Source organism: Carcharhinus amblyrhynchos, chromosome 8, assembly GCF_965287045.1.
Source record: "Carcharhinus amblyrhynchos chromosome 8, sCarAmb.v2.hapA, whole genome shotgun sequence".
Classification (NCBI taxonomy): Eukaryota; Metazoa; Chordata; class Chondrichthyes; order Carcharhiniformes; family Carcharhinidae; genus Carcharhinus; species Carcharhinus amblyrhynchos.
The window spans coordinates 8,779,390-8,798,138 of record NC_137331.1 but is presented as its reverse complement, the minus strand read 5'-3'; the positions used below and the strand labels follow the sequence as shown (position 1 = coordinate 8,798,138).

General features: G+C 43.4%; 1 protein-coding gene across 1 annotated transcript in view; it reads right to left on the bottom strand.

Moving 5' to 3' along the window:
• pou6f2 (POU class 6 homeobox 2) overlaps positions 1 to 18,749 on the bottom strand; it is a 534,150-nt gene that overhangs the window by 46,667 nt on the left and 468,734 nt on the right. Inside the window, exons 13-14 of the mRNA XM_080193619.1 lie at positions 17,598 to 17,807; positions 10,817 to 10,979 (exon numbers count right to left, since the gene is read on the bottom strand). Of these exons, the coding sequence (XP_080049745.1) occupies positions 10,817 to 10,979; positions 17,598 to 17,807 (373 nt within the window). The remainder of the gene's footprint in view (positions 1 to 10,816; positions 10,980 to 17,597; positions 17,808 to 18,749) is intronic.

The following is an 18,749-nucleotide window of genomic DNA, read 5'->3' as shown; positions in this document are numbered from 1 at the left end:
AATCCTTTTGCAGGAGAATAGATTTTCATATCATTGTGAACGTAGATGTGGAAGAGACAGGAGTAGGGAACAGAATGTGACCAAATTGGCTGGAATTGGAGGATAAGAGGAGGGACAAAAGAAGCAACAAGCGCAGAGACAGAAAAAGAACAGTGAAAAGAGATTGAGTGCTGAGAGTACAGTGGAGAAAAGAAGAAACAGCTGAACAAATGGTTACAGCATCTGAAAGAAACTGAAAGAAGCTGAGTAATGTTTCAATTGGAATATATAGACACTCTGCAGGTCTGGCCGCATAACTGATAGACAACGAGTCCCTCCCCCATGGATTCAACAGTCAAAACAGTGACCAATCAATCTATCTTCTCTCTATACATGCTGGTGGATTGTCTCCAGCCTCTTCTGTTTTTGTTTTGCTTCAGATTTCCAGCACCGGCAATATTTTGCTCTTCATATATTTCATTGTGCTTTGAGTTGGGAGTATCAGCACATTCATGGAAACACTAACAAAAGTCACAACCTTTCCTGCCAAATCACTCGTGGGAAATTCCACCCGAAATTATTGGGAAGATGTCAGTCCATGAACCACTGGGTGAAAGACGCTGAACCTGCAAGTACCACAGCACTCTCAGACCAAAACACGGCCAGCAGCTGGTCCTCAATTTTAACCCCGACTGTGGTGAGACTGTGCTGTTGGCATCAGAACAACAACCAAAATAAAAACAGAAAATGCTGGATAAACTCAGCAGGTCTGGCAGCATCCGTGGAGGAGAAACAGAGTTAAAAGTCGGAATTTTACCATCCTGCCCACCATGGGAATCAGAGCAGGCGAGGGGCAGACCGTGAAAAGGTCTGTTGACTTTGAGCACAATTATATGGTTTTGGGACATAAAGGTCATAACGTTGCACCCAACACTGTGGTCACATTATCCTTCAACAGAACTAAAGAGGGATAGAAATGTAATGAATTATATAGTCGGGTTGGTGGGGGGTGGGGGGAAGAGATAGGTCAGAGCTAAGGAAGAATGGATAAAGACCAGCATTTTCTGCTTTTATTTCTGATTTCCAGCATCTGCAGTATTTTGCTTTTGTTACAACAACTACTTGGCTTCGGTGGAGTAAAATGTCCCAAAGTGCTTCACAGGAGTACAATTAATGAAAAAAATGATGCCCAGCCAAGTAAGATGACATTAGGAGAGGCGGCCAAATTCTTGGTACAGTAAGAAGTTTCATAACACCAGGTTAAAGTCCAACAGGTTTATTTGGAATCATGAGCGTTCAGAGCGCTGCTCCTTCATCAGATGAGTGGAGGTTAGTTCACAAACATGGCATATATAGACAAAGACACAATTGCAAGATTAATACAGATTGGAATGTGAAGAATTGTTGGAATGTGAGTCTTTACAGGTAATCGAGTTTTCAAACAGTGTATAAACAATGTCGTGGAGAGAGGGATAATCATAGGTTAAATAGGTGTGAATTGTCTCAAACCAGGACTGTTAGTAGGATTTTGCAAACCAGTATGATGGGGATTACATGTTGTGGGACACTGTGATCCCAGTTGAGGCTGTCCTCATGTGTGTGGAACTTTGCTATCAGTTTCTGCTCGGCGATTAAGTGTTGTCATGTGTCTTGAAGGTTGCCGTGGAGAACGCTTACCCGGAGATCGAAGGCTGAATGTCCTTGACTGCTGAAGTGTTTCCCGACTGGAAAGGAACACTCCTGCCTGGCGATTGTTGCGCTATGTCTGTCCGTCCATTGTCATAGCGACTTCATAGTCTTGCTGAGGTACCATGCCTCAGGCCATCTTTTCTTGCAGCGTATGAAGTAGACAACATTGGCTGAGTCACATGAGTATGTACCGTGTGCCTGGTGGTGGTTTCACATGTGATGGTGGTATCCCAGCCGATGAGCCAGCACGTCTTGCAGAGGTTGCCATGGCAGGGTTCTGTGATGGCGTGTACGCTGTTCTCCTGATGGCTGGGTAGTTTGCTGTGAACAATGATCTGTTTGAGGTTGGGCGGTAGTTTGAAGGCAAGCAGTGGGACTGTGGGGATGGCCTTGGTGAGATGTTCATTGTCATTGATGACATGGTGAAGGTTTCCAAGTTTTGCACCCATGAGGGCAGCCTCAACCGGGATCTCGGGTTCATGTAACTCCCAGCATACTGCTTGGGTTTGCAAAATCCTATGAACTGTCCTGGCTTGAGACAATTCACACCTCTTTAACATGTGATTACCCCTCTCTCCACGCACACAGTTTGTACCTGTAAAGACTTGCATTCCAACCACTCTTCACATTCCAATCTGTAATTATCTTGCAATTGCGTCTTTGTCTATATATGCCATGTTTGTGAACTAACCTCCACTCACCTGATGAAGGAGCAGCACTCTGAAAGCTCCTGATTCCAAATAAAGCTGTCGGACTTTAACCTGGCATTGTGAGACCACCCCAGTCCTATGCTGGCACCTCCACCTCAAATTGCACCTCCACTTCAAATTCTTGATCAAAGAGGGAGATTTTAAGAATGCTGCCTCTTCCTCACAGGGATGTGGAGCAGTGACAGTGCCTCTGGGTGTGCAGGGTGAGGCTGCGGGTGGGTAAGCTCCTCACCATGCCAACTTGGAGTCAGACTCCTCTAAACTGCTTGACAGTAACAAAAAGCTGTCTGATAGGTCAGCCAATGAACCCAGCATCTTGCTGTGCATGCTAATTCAGTGTCATCCTGTACGCCATCCCATAGAAGTCTTTGTCAGGGTCCTTTGCAGCAGCACTTGTCTGATGAGATGGCACACAAATCATCCTTTAGTACAGAACTGTTTGCAGCCCACATGATGCTGCACGTACTGACCCTAACTCTATACCAACGCCATGTGCAATGCCAGGGTTTTTGAGCTGGTGGCTGAAAGGCTCAGCTTGAATGGCAGGACCTCTTCACTTCTGAAATACACTTAACAAAAGGCAGGAAATACTCAGCAGGTCAGTCAGCATCTGGGAAGAAAAATAGTTAACGTTTCAGGTATGAATTCCATCAGAAGGAAAGGTCATCCCAACCTGAAATGTGAGCTCTGTATCTCGCCACAGGTGCTGCCTGACCTACTGAATATTTTTCACCTTTTCATTTTTTATTTCATTCCTACATCTCATCTTGCCCTTGCTACTGGACATCACAGCTATTGGTTGAATACAACGCAAAACGAAAAGCCATCAAAACAACAAACACTCCAAGTTAAATTTATAAATGAAATCAATGCGAACCAAAGTAAATTAATCACTCTTATGCCTTTCCTGTGCCTTTGCCTGTCCTAATTCATTAAGCAGTGCTAACCACTGTGGCTACAACATGGTTGGCAGAAGCCTGCTGACTTTAAGTGGAGGAAATCGCCTTGGAGGATGATCATCAGATCTTGGCGTAGGATGTCCAGCTTCAAATTGCACTAGCAGCAATAGCCTGGGATATCTGGCAGGAATTAGCAAAAGGTCTGTCAGATTGGCAGGGGTCAGAGAAATACTGCCATCCTGTGAGTGGGCAATTCAGTAGCTGAGAGTTGAAATTGAGTAAAAGCGTTTCTTCATCATTACTATCCTTTGCTGTCCCTCCATCTCCTGGACAAATAGCACTTCCTGTCTATCTGAAAGGGGAGACCCAGGGGCAAGGTTGTCATGCAGAGAGAAGAGAAAAAAAATTAGTTGTGCAAGCCCACACCATCTGCAGTTTGTAAATCAGAAAAGTGTGGGATGGGAGAAGTTAAAAATGATTTTGAGGAAGTGGAAGAGGGGAGGGTAGAAACAAGACAGAAGCGCAAGTCCGAGATTGGCTGGAATCCAGAAGCGATTCAATGACAAAAGTTTTCATGGGGCAAAGCTAAATGGAGCGGTCATGGGACACATAGGGAAACAAAAGAAGTATGAATGGCTGGAATGAGCGGTGATCTTACTGAAATATACAAGATTCTGAGAGTCAATGCTGAGAGTATGCATGTGGGGGATTAGTGAATTGAGGGAACAGTTTCAGAATTAGGAATCTCCCATTTAATTCTGAGATGTGTAGGAATTTCTTCCTTCAGGGTTGTTAATCCCTTCAGGGTTCAGGATTCTTTACCTCAGAAAACAGTGGAGACTCGATCATTAGATATATTTAAGATCGAGTTAGACAGATTTGTGATTCATAAGGGAATCAAAGATTATAGGGAACGGGCAGAAAAGTGGAGTTGAGGCCACTTTCAGATTAGCCATGATTTTATTGAATGGTGGAACAGGAATCGAAGAACTGAATGCCAATTCCTGCTTCTATTTCTCATGTTCTTATATTCTTATGATGGGGTGATAGGACGTAATGAGGATGATTAATATGAGGATATTGTCATCTTCGATGGTCTTAACTCTGTCGTGGCCTCAGCATTGGGCATCCCATTAATGACTATCATCTTCTCTTTCGTAGGGTGTTAGGGTGTGCATGTGCATCACTCCCCTCTCCGGTTAGCTCCTCTTGCCTCCAATTATGCACCACCTTCCCCTGCAGGAGATGAGTAAGTGTGTCAGTGGATATCATGCTATTTGTTTGGTTCATCTGGCTATCATGGTTGAATAATTGGCATTGGGTCCAACCTGTGGATGTAGTTTGCTCAATGCTAAGTGTGTAACAGGGCACATGTTAGGTAACAGTTATGTTTAATAGAGATTGTTGGTAGGTGAGTGATGGGGCTCTTGTGATATGTCTGAGTCTACCAGCACAGTTGGTAGGATATGGCATTTGAAAATACTTCACTGACTTTGACCACTCATGTAAGGTCATTCAATTTCTTCCAGTACTGTATCCAGGTCCTTGGGGCTTGAATCCTGATATTGATCTCCATGGGTATCTGCTCCCACCACCTTCTGGCCCCTTATAGAAAAACAACACCTTCTCCATCAAGGCCTCCAGTGTAAAACCTGCTCTCTCCTTTGTTGTGTAATCCTAATGCTCCCTCTGACTCTTTTCCAAGTTAGTCACTTCTTGCAGGATTGTCTGCATCTGCTCCAGGTGCTAAGTACCTCTCCTTTAAGAGGTGCATGCTAGCTTTAAGAGCTAGTGGCTTTTCCTACCAAATAAACCTGTTGGACTTTAACCTGGTGTTGTGAGACTTCTTACTGGGCTTTAAGAGAAGTTAGCCACTCACAATTTTGGTCTTCTGTTGCTGCATCCTAACAATCAACAGAGCCATCAGCCACCAAACACAGGTTCATCCTACATCACTATCACAATGAAGTACTTAGTGTTCTTTGTTGTAATGCAAGGAAAGCAGCAGCCAACTGGCACACAGATGTGTTCTAAAAACAGCAATGAAATAAATGGTCAGATCATCTGTTTTTGGTAATGATCAACAAATTAGATATTTACCAGGGCACCAGTGGAACTCCAACTCTGTCACTTGAGAAGGCAGATGAAGTCTTACATCCCCTTTGACAATATGCAGTCTCTCAGCACTGCACTGAAATATTAGCCTGGTTTATGTAGCTTAAACCCATGAGTTACTGACTCAGACCTGTGAGTGCTATCAAGAACTTATTAAAAGTTATTGTTGTTTATGATATAAAGAAACATTAATAGCTGTGAGGAGGGATGATATGGCCATATGGGTTGAACTGAAGACGAACTAAAAAAGCAACCACATCATGTCCGAGAAGTGCAAACACAATAGGGCCATAAAAGTGGGAGAGTTCAACTCCCTAACATTAACTGTGGTAGAACTAGTCTGAAAGGCAGAGAGGAAATAGAATTCTTAAAATGTATTCAAGAGAACATTTTAGCCAAAATATGTAGCAAGCCTAACAAGAAGGTGTGATTTTTACTTAGTTTTAGGGAAGGAAAATGGGCAAGTGTAAGCTACATCATGTTGAGGTACATTTTGGTGTAAGTGATTATAATCATATAGGTAAAGGGTAGTTTGGAAAAAGGACAAAGATAGACTAAGTCACCCAAGGCTGGAATCGAACCCATGTCCCTGGTGCTGTGAGGCAACAATGCTAACCACTGTGTCAATCTGCCACCTTTAAAGAAAAAGGAAAGGACAGACAAATCCAGAACTCCCTGAATGTCAAGGAGTTTAGAGAAGTAAAGAACCAAAGAAGTTTATGATAGATACCAAGCACTCAATACATCAGAAAATCAATAGGAGTTTAAAAGTGGAGAGGCAAAATTAAGAAATGAAATTAGGACAGCAAAAAAGGCAAATAAAATCAAGGAAAACCCAAAGATACAGAAAGAGTAAGAGAACAACTAAATGAAGAGCAGGGGTTATTGAGGTCCATAAGAGTAACATGTGTGTGCAGGTGGAGGTTGTGGGTATGGTTCTTAATTAATACTTTGCATCTATTTTCACAAAAGTGGGAGTGCAAATACAGGCATGACAATCAATGTGAAATATTAAATACAACTAATATAGTAAGGTGGAAGTATTAAAGGAATTTAACATATTTGAAAATGGATAAATCCCCAGACTCATAAGAAATGTATCCCAGGCTATTTCGGGAAGAAAGGGAAGAAACTACTTTATAGAAGAGTCACATGGACTTGAAACGTTAACTCTATTTTTTCTCTCGACAGATGCTGCCAGATTTGCTGAGTTTTTCTGCAGTATTTTGCTTTTACTTTAAGAAATAATGGGGACTCTGACCTTAATTACCCAATCCTCCATGCCGACAGGCATAGTGCCACAGGACAGGAGGGCAGCTAAAGTCGCACCATTAATTGAAAAGGGAGTAAATTGTAGGCTAGTCAGCCAAACTGCAATGCTGAGAATGTTATTGGAAATGTTCTGAGGGACAGGATAAATCTTCATTTAGATAGATATGCACACCTTTTGACCAAAGATGTGCAGGTTAGGTGGATTGGCCATGCAAAGTTGCCACTTAATGTCCCAAGATGTGCAGATTAGGTAAATTAGCCATGGTAAATGCAGGGATTTATGGGGATAGGATAGGTGGGGAGTAAGGGCCTTGGTAAGATGCTGAGTCAGTGCAGATTCAATGGGCTGAATGACCTCCTTCTACAGTGTAGGTATTCTACGTTTTCATGATATGAATTAAGCAAAGACGGTCAGCACAAATTTGTTGACAGAAGATCGTGTCTAATTAACACGATAGGATCTTTTGAGAATGGCACAGGAAGGGTTGACAAGTCTACATGCCATATGGATTTTAGCAAGGTCTCAAGGATTTTACAAGGTTCCACTTGGCAGAGTGGTTTCAGAAGTAAAAGCCCATGTGATCCAAGGTAAAGTGGCAAGTTTGATCAAATTGGCTCAGAGGCAGGAAGGAAAGGGCAATGTTTTTGGGTGTTTTTGTGATTGGAAGGCTGTTTGTAGTGGGGGTTTCTCAGTATAGGTTCCTTGTTTTTTTTTGGCATATATCAGTGATGTGGACTTGAGTATAGGGGGTATAATTAAGAAGTTTGCAGATGATCCAAAGATTGGTCTGTGGTTGATAATGAAGAAGAAAGCTGTAGACTGCAGGAAGATAGCAATGGACTTGTCAGGTTGCTGAAAAAGAGGCAAATGGAGTTCAATCCAGAAAAGTACGTGGAACGCATATAAGGAAGGTTAACAAAGTAAGGGAGTATACATTAAGTGATAGGATACTGAGGACAATGGAGAGACATTGAAGTGCGTGTCCCCAGATGCCTGAAGCTGGTCGAGCAGGTAAATAAGGTGGATCGAGGAGGCATTCAGGATATTTGATTATTTGCCAAATCATAGAATATAAGAACAGGGCTATTATGCTGGAATTGTATAAAATACTGGTCAGGCCACTGTAATTCTGGTTACTGCACAATAGGAAAGATGTGATTGAACTTTGGTGTACAGAGGAGATTTGATGGGCTCTTCACTGTACTCAAGGAATTTGCAAAGAGCCTCAGTACTGTCTTTCACAAATCTTCTTCAAGCAGATAGGTGCTTTGTGTTTCTCCTCTTAAAGTTTCTGTTCAAAGGCATCATATTCTCCACTGATATGCTGCCAAGCATGAAGTGTTTGCAGCAAATGGGTCCTGACCTTGAAACTGTTTGGGTTTGTCACTAGTGCCTCTGGGCGGACCTGCACCTTCACTTCTCTCCCTAGGTGTGCCATGGCCAAAAGTATCAAGCTCGAAGCTGAAAAAGATTCTAATAATGTAACTCAGACTGTTTCTCAGCCTGAATTAGATTGCTTGTGCTACTGATATTTGGCCAAATCTTCCAGTCTCCAGATCATCAGAGACAGGACACATGTCCAAACATGTGCATTGGTACCATGTGGAAGGCCTCATACACTGGCCTATGTGGGAACTTCCTGGGAAATTTCAACTTCTGGTGGGCATTTCCCTGCTCCCTGAGACTTTCCGTGAATATTTCCAACACTAAGTTAGAGTTGCAGAATTTGGATAGCTCCATGGAGAATGCACCAGCTGCTAATGACTGCAAAGGAATGCTTGAAACTTAAACTAGGCAGTTTGACTCTAATTGGTCAAGGCATTGTCCTGAAGAATGAACGATAAAACTTCTGTGACTTATTTTGTTTAGTTGAAACAGGCACACTGACTGTACATGTTCTTTCTGTCTTCTAAGAATGGGACCAAGGACTTAAAACGTAGCTCACAGAACACACAAACGTGCAACACTGCGAGCTTGACTGGCAATCGTAAGTTAGTTGTCAGTATAATTTTTAGCACACTGTGAGTTATTTAGCAAATGCTGTCTAAATATGGAATCACATCTAATGTTGGATCTGGGTAACTCCACAACTGATACTCCAATCACTCCCCTGACCAACTGACCTACCTGACTACCCTTCTGACCCAACTGCTCTCCTAGTACTGCCCATTTCTTTACTGTATTAAGATTTTTGAGACTCGCTTGAAATTTGAGTCAGGCTGCCAACAGGAGATAGCAGAATCATAGAAATTTACTGTACAGAAGGAGGCCACTCAGCCCATTGTGGCCATGCTGACCAACAAGTAGCTAAGCAACCTAATCCCATTTAGCCACTCTCAGTCTATAGTTTTGTAGGTTACGACACTTCAAGCATATGTCCAAGTACTTGTGAAATGTTATGAGAATTTCTGCCTAACTAAAACCCTGAGTGGACCAGACCTGACTACCCTCCACTATCCATTCACCCACCAACCCCTATCTTACTCACTTATCCACTTCTCCATTCTACCTACCCTACCCAAACACCCACACTCACTTCATCTGTCTACCTCTTAGCTATCTCACCTATCTACCCACATCAGCGACTTATCCACCTCATTCACCTATTGTCGACACACATGCACCTCATCCACTTACCCACGTCACCCATTTGCCTTAATACCCACCTAACCAAATTCACACCTCACCCAATTACCCTCCACCCCCTACCTAATGTGCCACTTACCCACCTTACCTGCCTCACCCCCTACCCACCATAACCAATTACCCACTTAACCTTCTACCCTTTGTCTACCTCCCCACCTCACTCTCTTACCGATTCACTCATCCAGTCACTGACATTCGAACTGGACCTTTACACCTACTATATGGCTACTGCTGTAAAAAGGGAATACGTCCAGTCTTCCCCCAACTTGTCTCCGCTCCAATGGAGATCTCCAGGGGATTTTTGCTGCACATTTCTATGAAAGCAGGGCTCCAGAGCACCCAATGTTCTTATGTTCAATGGAAATGCACAGCAGCATCGAGTTGGAGGGATTTATAAATGCAGTTAGTGGCAATTGGCGATCATTGTCACTGCTTGGAAGATCCAGACGATAGATATATTGAAATTAGAGCTAGGTCATTTAATGATGAAAACAAGATGTATTTTTTCCCCCACGGAAAGGATAGTGGAAATCTAGAATTCTTCCCATCAAAAGGTTGCTGGACCAAGGAAGACTGAGGCTTTCAAGATAAGATGGATGGATTTTTCTTGGGTAACGTTTCCAAAAGACATGGAGCAAAGTTGAATGGGTTGCAGAATAAATCAGCCATAGCCTAACCGGCTCAAAGGGCTGAATAGGCTACTTCTGTTTCTATGATGTTAATATTGCTTGGGGTAGAATTTTTATCAAGCTTTTCCCACTATTACTGCAGTGCTGGAGAACATTGGAAACAGCTGTTTCAGCCGATCTTTGACCAAAATTGTGGTGAAGCAAGATCAGCGCCATGCCCACAGAAACCCTAACTCCCTGTGTTCATGGTGGGTTTTAATTGGACTTAAGCTCCTCTCTGTCCCTCACAATGTGATCATGGACTGACATCGCATACATCATATTTGTTTGGAAAAACACAGACATTACAGCAAAAGGAGACCATTTAGCCCATTGCCCCTGCGAGCCTGCTGGTTCTTCAATGAGAACTATTACTCTAATCCATTTCCCCGCTCTTTCCCCATATGCTTATGTACACCTCCTTTCAAAGGCTTAACAATTTCCTTTTAAATGTCTCTGAAAAAGGGTCGTCTAGACTCAAAACATTGGTTCTATTCTCTCCCCACAGATGTTGTCAGACCTGCTGAGATTATCCAGCATTTCTGTTTCCGTTTCAGATTCCAGCGTTCGTAGTATGTTGCCTTTTATGTTTTTAAATGTTATTGTAGTCACTGCTTCTATAGCCAATCATGGTAAAATGTCTACATTCAAATAATTTGGTGATGTCTTCTAACTTCCCCTTTCCATGCAGATGGTACTGGAACTGAGCTAACTTGGATGGGCCTTTTTTTTTAAGCAAAAACATAAATCAATGGATTGTGTCAGTTTCAACAAATGTATTATATTGTTTGTCTGACAGCTGAACAACAAACAGTGCAGTGAGGAGCCCCTACTTACTGCTGACTAACTGTCCAACGCTCAGAGCTGAAGAAGAACAGGATGAAGAGGAAGAGGAAGAGGCTTGACGCACTGGGCTTTGTGCGAGAGAGGACTGCCCGTGTGCCATGTGCAGAAGGTTAGCCTGGGACACTGGCTGGCCTACCTGCGGATGCTGCTGCTGCTGCGGCGGAAGCAGAACACACAAATATACACTAAAAGTTAGATTACACACAGATCGAAGGGTAAAAAAAAGTCAGTCATGACAACTCACATAAGGTCTGCATATAAGAAGACAGGTTTCCTTTTGGCTTTATATTTAAAAATTACACGCATGGTGAATATAAACAGACATAAAGCTGTGCCTACATTAGGCTGTGACTACATTAAAAGAACAAGGTTAGTGACATTTCCACAGTGTAAATTCAAAACTGTATATGTAAGTATATATTTTAAAAGCTCTAATTTGGATCAAGTGATTCTCATTCCTTTTAAATGACTATCAGTGATTTGTTTTCACAATGGTAAGATATTCTGGTTGGAAAATTCAACATTAGCGGGTAAGCAAAACACTGGCAGTGGATCAGCTGCTCATTATCCACCGAGCTCTATTTGTTCTGTTGACTTTGGTATAACATACGGAGGATCCATTCGCATCCATTATGCACACTGACTAAAGCTGAATTGTACTCTTGCTGTCAATAAAAGTACGTGGAGGAGCAGAATTCATAAGTTAATGGTGAAGATCCTGGTCCTAGTGTAGATCCTCATTCCACTGGAAGGCAGATTGAACAATTGGGTGAAAAATTGGAAGTCAGTTTGCCCTCCTACTGAGTGAGAATCAGTCTGCCCCCCCTGAGTGAGAATCAGTCTGCCCCCCCTCACTGAGTGAGAATCAGTCTGCCCCCCCTACTGAGTGAGAATCAGTCTGCCCCCCCTACTGAGTGAGAATCAGTCTGCCCCCCCCTCACTGAGTGAGAATCAGTCTGCCCCCCCCTCACTGAGTGAGAGTCAGTCTGCCCCCCCTACTGAGTGAGAATCAGTCTGCCTCCCCTACTGAGTGAGAGTCAGTCTGCCCCCCCTCACTGAGTGAGAATCAGTCTGCCCCCCCCCTCACTGAGTGAGAATCAGTCTGCCCCCCCTCACTGAGTGAGAATCAGTCTGCCCCCCCCTACTGAGTGAGAATCAGTCTGCCCCCCCCTCACTGAGTGAGAGTCAGTCTGCCCCCCCTCACTGAGTGAGAATCAGTCTGCCCCCCCCTCACTGAGTGAGAGTCAGTCTACCCCCCCTCACTGAGTGAGAATCAGCCTGCCCCCCCCTACTGAGTGAGAATCAGTCTGCCCCCCCTCACTGAGTGAGAATCAGTCTGCCCCCCCTACTGAGTGAGAATCAGTCTGCCCCCCCTCACTGAGTGAGAATCAGTCTGCCCCCCCTACTGAGTGAGAATCAGTCTGCCCCCCCTGAGTGAGAATCAGTCTGCCCCCCCTACTGAGTGAGAATCAGTCTGCCCCCCCTATTGGGTGAGAGTCAGTCTGCCCCCCCCATTGAGTGAGAGTCAATTTGCCCTCCTTTTGAATAAGAGTGAGTCTGCCCTCCTATTGAGTGACAGTCCATTTGCCCTCCAGCTGAATAGAATGTGGTTGAGTTGCAGGGAGGACAGATCATTTAGTTTCTCTCTTGCTGACATCCCCACCATTGCTGTTAGCAAGTGGGTCACATGCTGATTTGAAGACTGGAATGAAGAGCTACTGATAGTGGGTCATGGGCCCGGACTAAAGCTATCACCCAAACAATGTCTGCAGGGAGCAGGCATGGAAGGAGTGATCATCAGCGGGTTTAGAATAAGGTTCCCTTTGCTGTCTCAATTAGAGAAAATCATGACACCCTTCCACCATTAACTTGTAGACTGAAGACACAACAAGCTGGAGGTCTGTAACACATAAGAAATAGGTGGAATTGGAGGGAGCTGAGACATTCATAAGATGGGTCAGTCCGGTGGTTATCATAGAATCATAGAACCCTACAGTGCAGAAGGAGACCCTTCGGCCCATCGAGTCTGCACCAAACATAATCCCACCAAGGCCCTACCCCCATATCCCTACATATTATACCCACTAATCCCTCTAACCAATGCATCCCTGGACACTAAGGGGCAATTTTCTTCACATGGCCAATCAACCTAACCCGCACATCTTTGGACTGTGGGAGGAAACCGGAGCACCTGGAGGAAACCCACGCAGACACGAGGAGAATGTACAAACTCCATACAGACAGTGACCTGAGCCGGGAATCGAACCCAGGACCCTGGAGCTGTGAAGCAGCAGTGCTAACCCACCGTGCTACTGTGCCACCCAGTTTACTGGAAGTAAACTGGTTACTTCCAGTTTATTACAAGGATTTACACTAAGGTAAAGGAGAATGGACAGAACGGGCCCAGATAATGAGCTGGGATCTTAGGCTCACTATACCCTGGGAGGCATTTGCATGAGGTGAGCATGGAAAGAATGGTCAACATCAACTTCCATTCATATAATACCTTTAAAGGCATTTTGAGGGAGGTTATCAAACAAAATTTGGCACCAAGCCACATAAAGAATAGGGCAGATAACCAAAAGCTTGGTATAGGAACTAGATTTAAGGAGCATCATAAAGGATGATAGAGAGTTTGAGAAGTTTAGGGAGGGAAGTCCAGAGCATTGGGCCTCAACAGTTTAATAAATGGTACAGTGATTAAGTCAGGATGCATAAGAGGCCAGAATTGGAGAAGTGCAGAGATCTCAGAATTGTAGGGCTGGATGAGGTTACAGAAATAGGGAAAGGACGAGGGCATGAAGGGATTTGAAAACGAGGATGAAAATTTTAAAATTGAGGTACTGCTTAATGGAGAGCCTGTGCAAATCACCAAGCAGAAAGGGCAGCAGAGTTTCCAACGACTTTACAATTATGGAGAGAAGAATGTGGGAGCCTAGCTAGGAGTGCATTGTGGTCTGGAGATAACAAAGACACGATTGGGGTTTTCAGCAGGAGATGAGCTGAGGTAGGGATGGAGTTGGGTGATGGTTCAGTGGTGAAAATAGCCAGTTCTAGTGGTGACAGCGACATATGAGAAATTCATCTTGGGGTCAAACACATCACCAGGATTAGAAAGTGTCTGATACACCCCCGGGCAGTTGGTAGAGAGAAAGGATGGAGTCAGTGACTAGGAAAAAGAGTTAGCAACAACTTTGACATGGGGAAGAGCATGCAGCTCTGAGGACTGAGACAATGGTAGGTTTAATTGCCCAGTTTTACCCATTTTCTCTTTTATGATACTGCCCGGGGTCAGGAAACGCTAATCTTCCCCAGAATTAATCATTGCCATTCTTGGATAACATGGAATTAATTCCACTCAAGGAGTGGAATTTTACTTTCTTCCTAGGAGTGGGCTGGCAGTTATAATGGCCCATAAAAATGGGGCAATGAGGGGGGCATCATATCTGAAGCTTATTGGTATCAGTTAGGGGTTGGGGTGTTGGGCAGCCCACATCCTTGGGCCAAGTGAGGCCTTTAGCCAGAGGAGCTGATACCAAATGGTGAAGCCACCCAGTGGCCACTTTGTGGGCTGGGAAGTCCTACCTGTGCCCAATGGAAGCTAGCCCCACCATGATATTCCCCCATTGCGTGTTTCTCATCCTCTGTCCTCCTGCATCCAGCCCCTCCAACTCCCACATTGGGGCTTGCGAGCCTGCCCCAAGACTTCACCTGGGTCTTTAGATCCATGGTTCCTTGGTATTGGGACTGCTTGTAGACCCAACAGTGGCTACTGCACTAGGTGGCCCTGCTGTGACTAGAAAACTGGTAACTATTTGATTAGCCAACAGCTCTCAGAGGGGGACTTCCTCTGAGGTGGGAGCAAGATCTCACCCTTTGAATCATGGTGGAGCAACCTGGCCAAATAGAGGCAAGGTGGGGTGGGGGGTGAGAATGTGGTGGTGTGGTAATGAGATCACTGCTCTCTAACAACATGCCTCAGCCAAAGCCTCAGAAGAGTACCCACTGTTGCTGCTGTATTATATTGTCCATTTCATAGGCTTTTTCTGTTTGAGGTCCACAGTTACTGAGTTTTGTGCTGTGAGTTCACAGCGAGTAGTAACTGAACTGAGACCCAGTCTCACTTCACAAGGATCACCTGCAGCCAGTGGAAAATGTGAAATCTTATTACTTATTACTGTACAAATTTGAACATAGGCACTTGAATTAAGTGGCTTGTATTTCGCCTATTCTGTTGCCTAGTTTGCATAACTAGGTGTGAAAATTGCCTCTAATTTCCATACACCCTCAGTTAACACTCCAAAAACAATTCATTGTTCAATGTTATCTAAACATTTATCTCCATGTCTTTGCACTGTAAGCATAAGAAACGTTTCAGATTGACAAGTCAAACAGTAACTGCAATGGGTAGATTTTAACAGATATTTGTGATTAGCGGTGAGACCGTACATGGCCAATTGTTGTTATTTATGTTACACTACAATGCGTAGAGAGCTGCTGTGTCTCTGGAACTGCCTATGAAATAACACAGTATCTTGGCGATGTGAACTACATGATTAAAATCTCAAGTATCCACTGCCAACTTGAAATGGGATGGCCTTTATTATACTGAATAGCAACTTCATTTTATGAAAAAAAGCATTCTGGCTGTTAAATAAACAATACAAGAACGCATTTGGAAACTGCAGTTCATTGAGGAGTTTGGATGATATTCTTCAAACTGAGAAAGTTGTTACATCTCCAATCGATGTGTAAACCAGGCCTGTCCAAACTGCACTTGTGGGCCGCAAGCAACCCAGACCTCTGACAGTCTGTCTCTCAAAATGTTGGCTCTATTCAAGTCCAACTGGTTCAAAACCCCTTGTGGACTTTTTTCTTATTTGCTTATTTCTGAATTTCACACAGTGGCTTCCAAGTTTTTTGTCTTGTTGGCCTGCGCCATGAAGCCTTGGGCCATTTAAAGAGTTAAAATGCATGTATTAATTCATTTGCAGTTATTCAGCTAAAAGAAACATAACAATGAGGCAACAGTAATTAAAGATAGTGTTTTCTTGCTTTTCAGGAAGTTTGGATAGGTTTATTCATTAGTGTTACAAGTAGTCTTACATTAACACTGCAATGAAGTTACTATGAAAATCCCATTCCAGGGCCTGTTCGGGTACACTGAGGGAGAATTCAGCATGGCCAATGCACCTGACCAGCACATCTTTTGTGGAAGGAAACTGGAGCATCCAGAGGAAATCCACGCAGACACAGGGAGGACGTGCAGACTCTGCACAGACAGTGACCCAAGCTGGGAATCGAACCTGGGTCACATGGCACTGTGAGGCAGTAGTGCTAACCACTGTGCCACCATGCTGCTCAATATGTAAGGATTTGAGATATTTGGAATTTAATAGTATCATAGATTTAAAATTAATAAGAAAAATGTTGCCTTTGGTTGAGAACATAAACTGAGTGACACCTGATCAGCCACCTGATTTTTTTTTGCTGAATTTTTTTGGAAATTAAAATCAGAAGAGATGGATATCGGGCAGATGATTTGATATCAACTCTTTTACATCACTGTCCAAGTCATACCTCTAGTGCACGACTGTGGAGCCTTCCTGGTAGGAAGCTTATGTGGCCTATTTCAGAAAACTAGCCAAGTGAAGTTTTAACATACAGATCATCATGCCTTCCACTGGATAGGGTGCCCAAACTGCTCATCTTTGTAGATCATGCCTCAATTTCTAAATAGTGGGTGAATTGCCAAGTAAATATGCTCATGTGAAATAGTGTATTGAATGTGTTTAAAATCAGTGCATATGATTAAAACAGTGTCTCCATAGTTAGAGTACATAGTTAGTCAACAATTTGTATTGGACAACATTGCTCAAGGTAACTAGCAATCGAGGGAAATCATGGGACTGAAAATCTTAGCATCTGTACCATGACTGCGATGGAATCTGATCATAGATCAACATAATTTGGTCATCATCACAGACAATGAAAACATCCAAATATACCCAATATATTTATAATTTTATCCCAACATGGACTTCATTTCTCTGTACTACCTTTAATGAATCACCAGGTTCAAGTTCATGGTTCAATCACTACCTCCATGACAATAACACAACCTGGCAAATTGGTCTCTGTGAATGTTAAAATATGTACAAACTAGAGGATTGTTATCAAACCCTTAAGATCATTATTGTCAACAGACTTTTGAACTTGTCTTTTTAACAAAAAACTTTTGATACTTCAAATTCATTTGTTGCCCTAACCATAATCATAATTTCCCAGCCACCAGGGAAATGCCGTCCAGTGCAGGAAGAGGATGAATGATCTCATCCAGACTGCCAGGGTAAGTCAGCACACTCCAAATTCATGCTGTCATAATGTTATTACACATTCAAAACATCACACAGGTCAGGGATCTCCAAACATTTGCTGCTTGTGACATCACTGTAAGATCTACTTGCGCAGTCATCCCTTACTTCAACCCAGGCTTGTACCATTCTTATTTTCACTGTGTGAATCTTTATTACTGCTTCAGAGCTCATCTTATAAACAGATGGGTCCTGTTGGCTGATTGAATATTGTTCCGAGAGGATGGGTGGCATTTTGCAGATGTGCTAGAACAGCTATTTACTCCTTGGACAGCCTTGAACCTTCGTGTTAAAATATAAATTGGTGCAGCAGATTATTTTATAGGCAAAAACCTTTTTCTGGTTTGATATGGCTTATGTCAGTCAAGTGAACTGTAACGTGGAAGGAAGTTATTTACCTGCTGGCCCGGTTTTATAGGTGACAGTGTGATTCCCTGTGTATTGATGACCGGTAAAATCTGATTCCCAATCACCGTGGCAATGATCTGACCTTGTGCATTGGTCAGAAGCTGAGGGGTGATTGGTTGCACTTGGATGCCTGGATTCCCACTTGCGTTTTGATTGGGCGACACAGTTGGGTTTGACATCAGAGGGATTGTTCCAATTATCTATAATAAGGAAAAGTAGAAATAAGAAACGGCAAAAACAAGAAATTCAATATCACTTTCTCTCTGAGTTTTACTGTCAAAATAAATAACTGGATTAACAGAACTGGACACTACAAGTGGCTGTTTCTTTTTGGCAGGGCAAACCATTCTCTATCTGATTGTTTTATGTTGGACTAAATATTGACTTTTTGTTACAGAATTGTACAATAATTGTTTCCTAAAATGATACAAGAAACTTGTTTGTGACAGAAACATGGACAGAATTTTTTGCTTTGGAGATTAAGTGTGGTGACGAGCGGGCAAGAGGCAGGGATTAGCAGTGATTGGCACTGCTTGGCAGGTCAGATTCTCATACTCACTCTTTTCTTTGAAACTCAGTAATTATGCACAGGCGAACTGAATCACGTGGCAGAGTGGGCACTGATTTGTCCGCTCTCCATCACCTCGTAGGGTTGACGCAACAAGTGCCATATTTAAACCACGGCCAAACTCTCTGAAACCCAGCTGCGTGGTTGTAAGTCCCAGAGATGGCTCCAAGAAACAAGATGAGTGCGTCAAGGTTTAGCCATGGCTGTCTGGAGATTGTCCACCAGCACTGGGAGTTTCTTTTTTTTTCTGCGGATGGATCCAGGAGATCCACCAACCTGAAAAGTGGAGGCAGAGGAGGTCTTTTTCACAGGCGGCCACCAGGAAAATGCCATTTAGTGCAGGAAGAAGATGAATGATCTCATCTGCACCACCAGGATAAGTCAGCTCACTTCAAACTCACGCTCTCATGATGGCATTATACATTCAAAGTGTCATAAACTCAGGGATCTCGCACAATATTAATGGGAGAGATATCATCATTGAAACCCAATTCACCAGCATCTCATCTCTCATCCTGCATAAACAGCACCTTCAGCTTCCCAACTTCTGCTCCAGCTCTCTCAACACATCGCA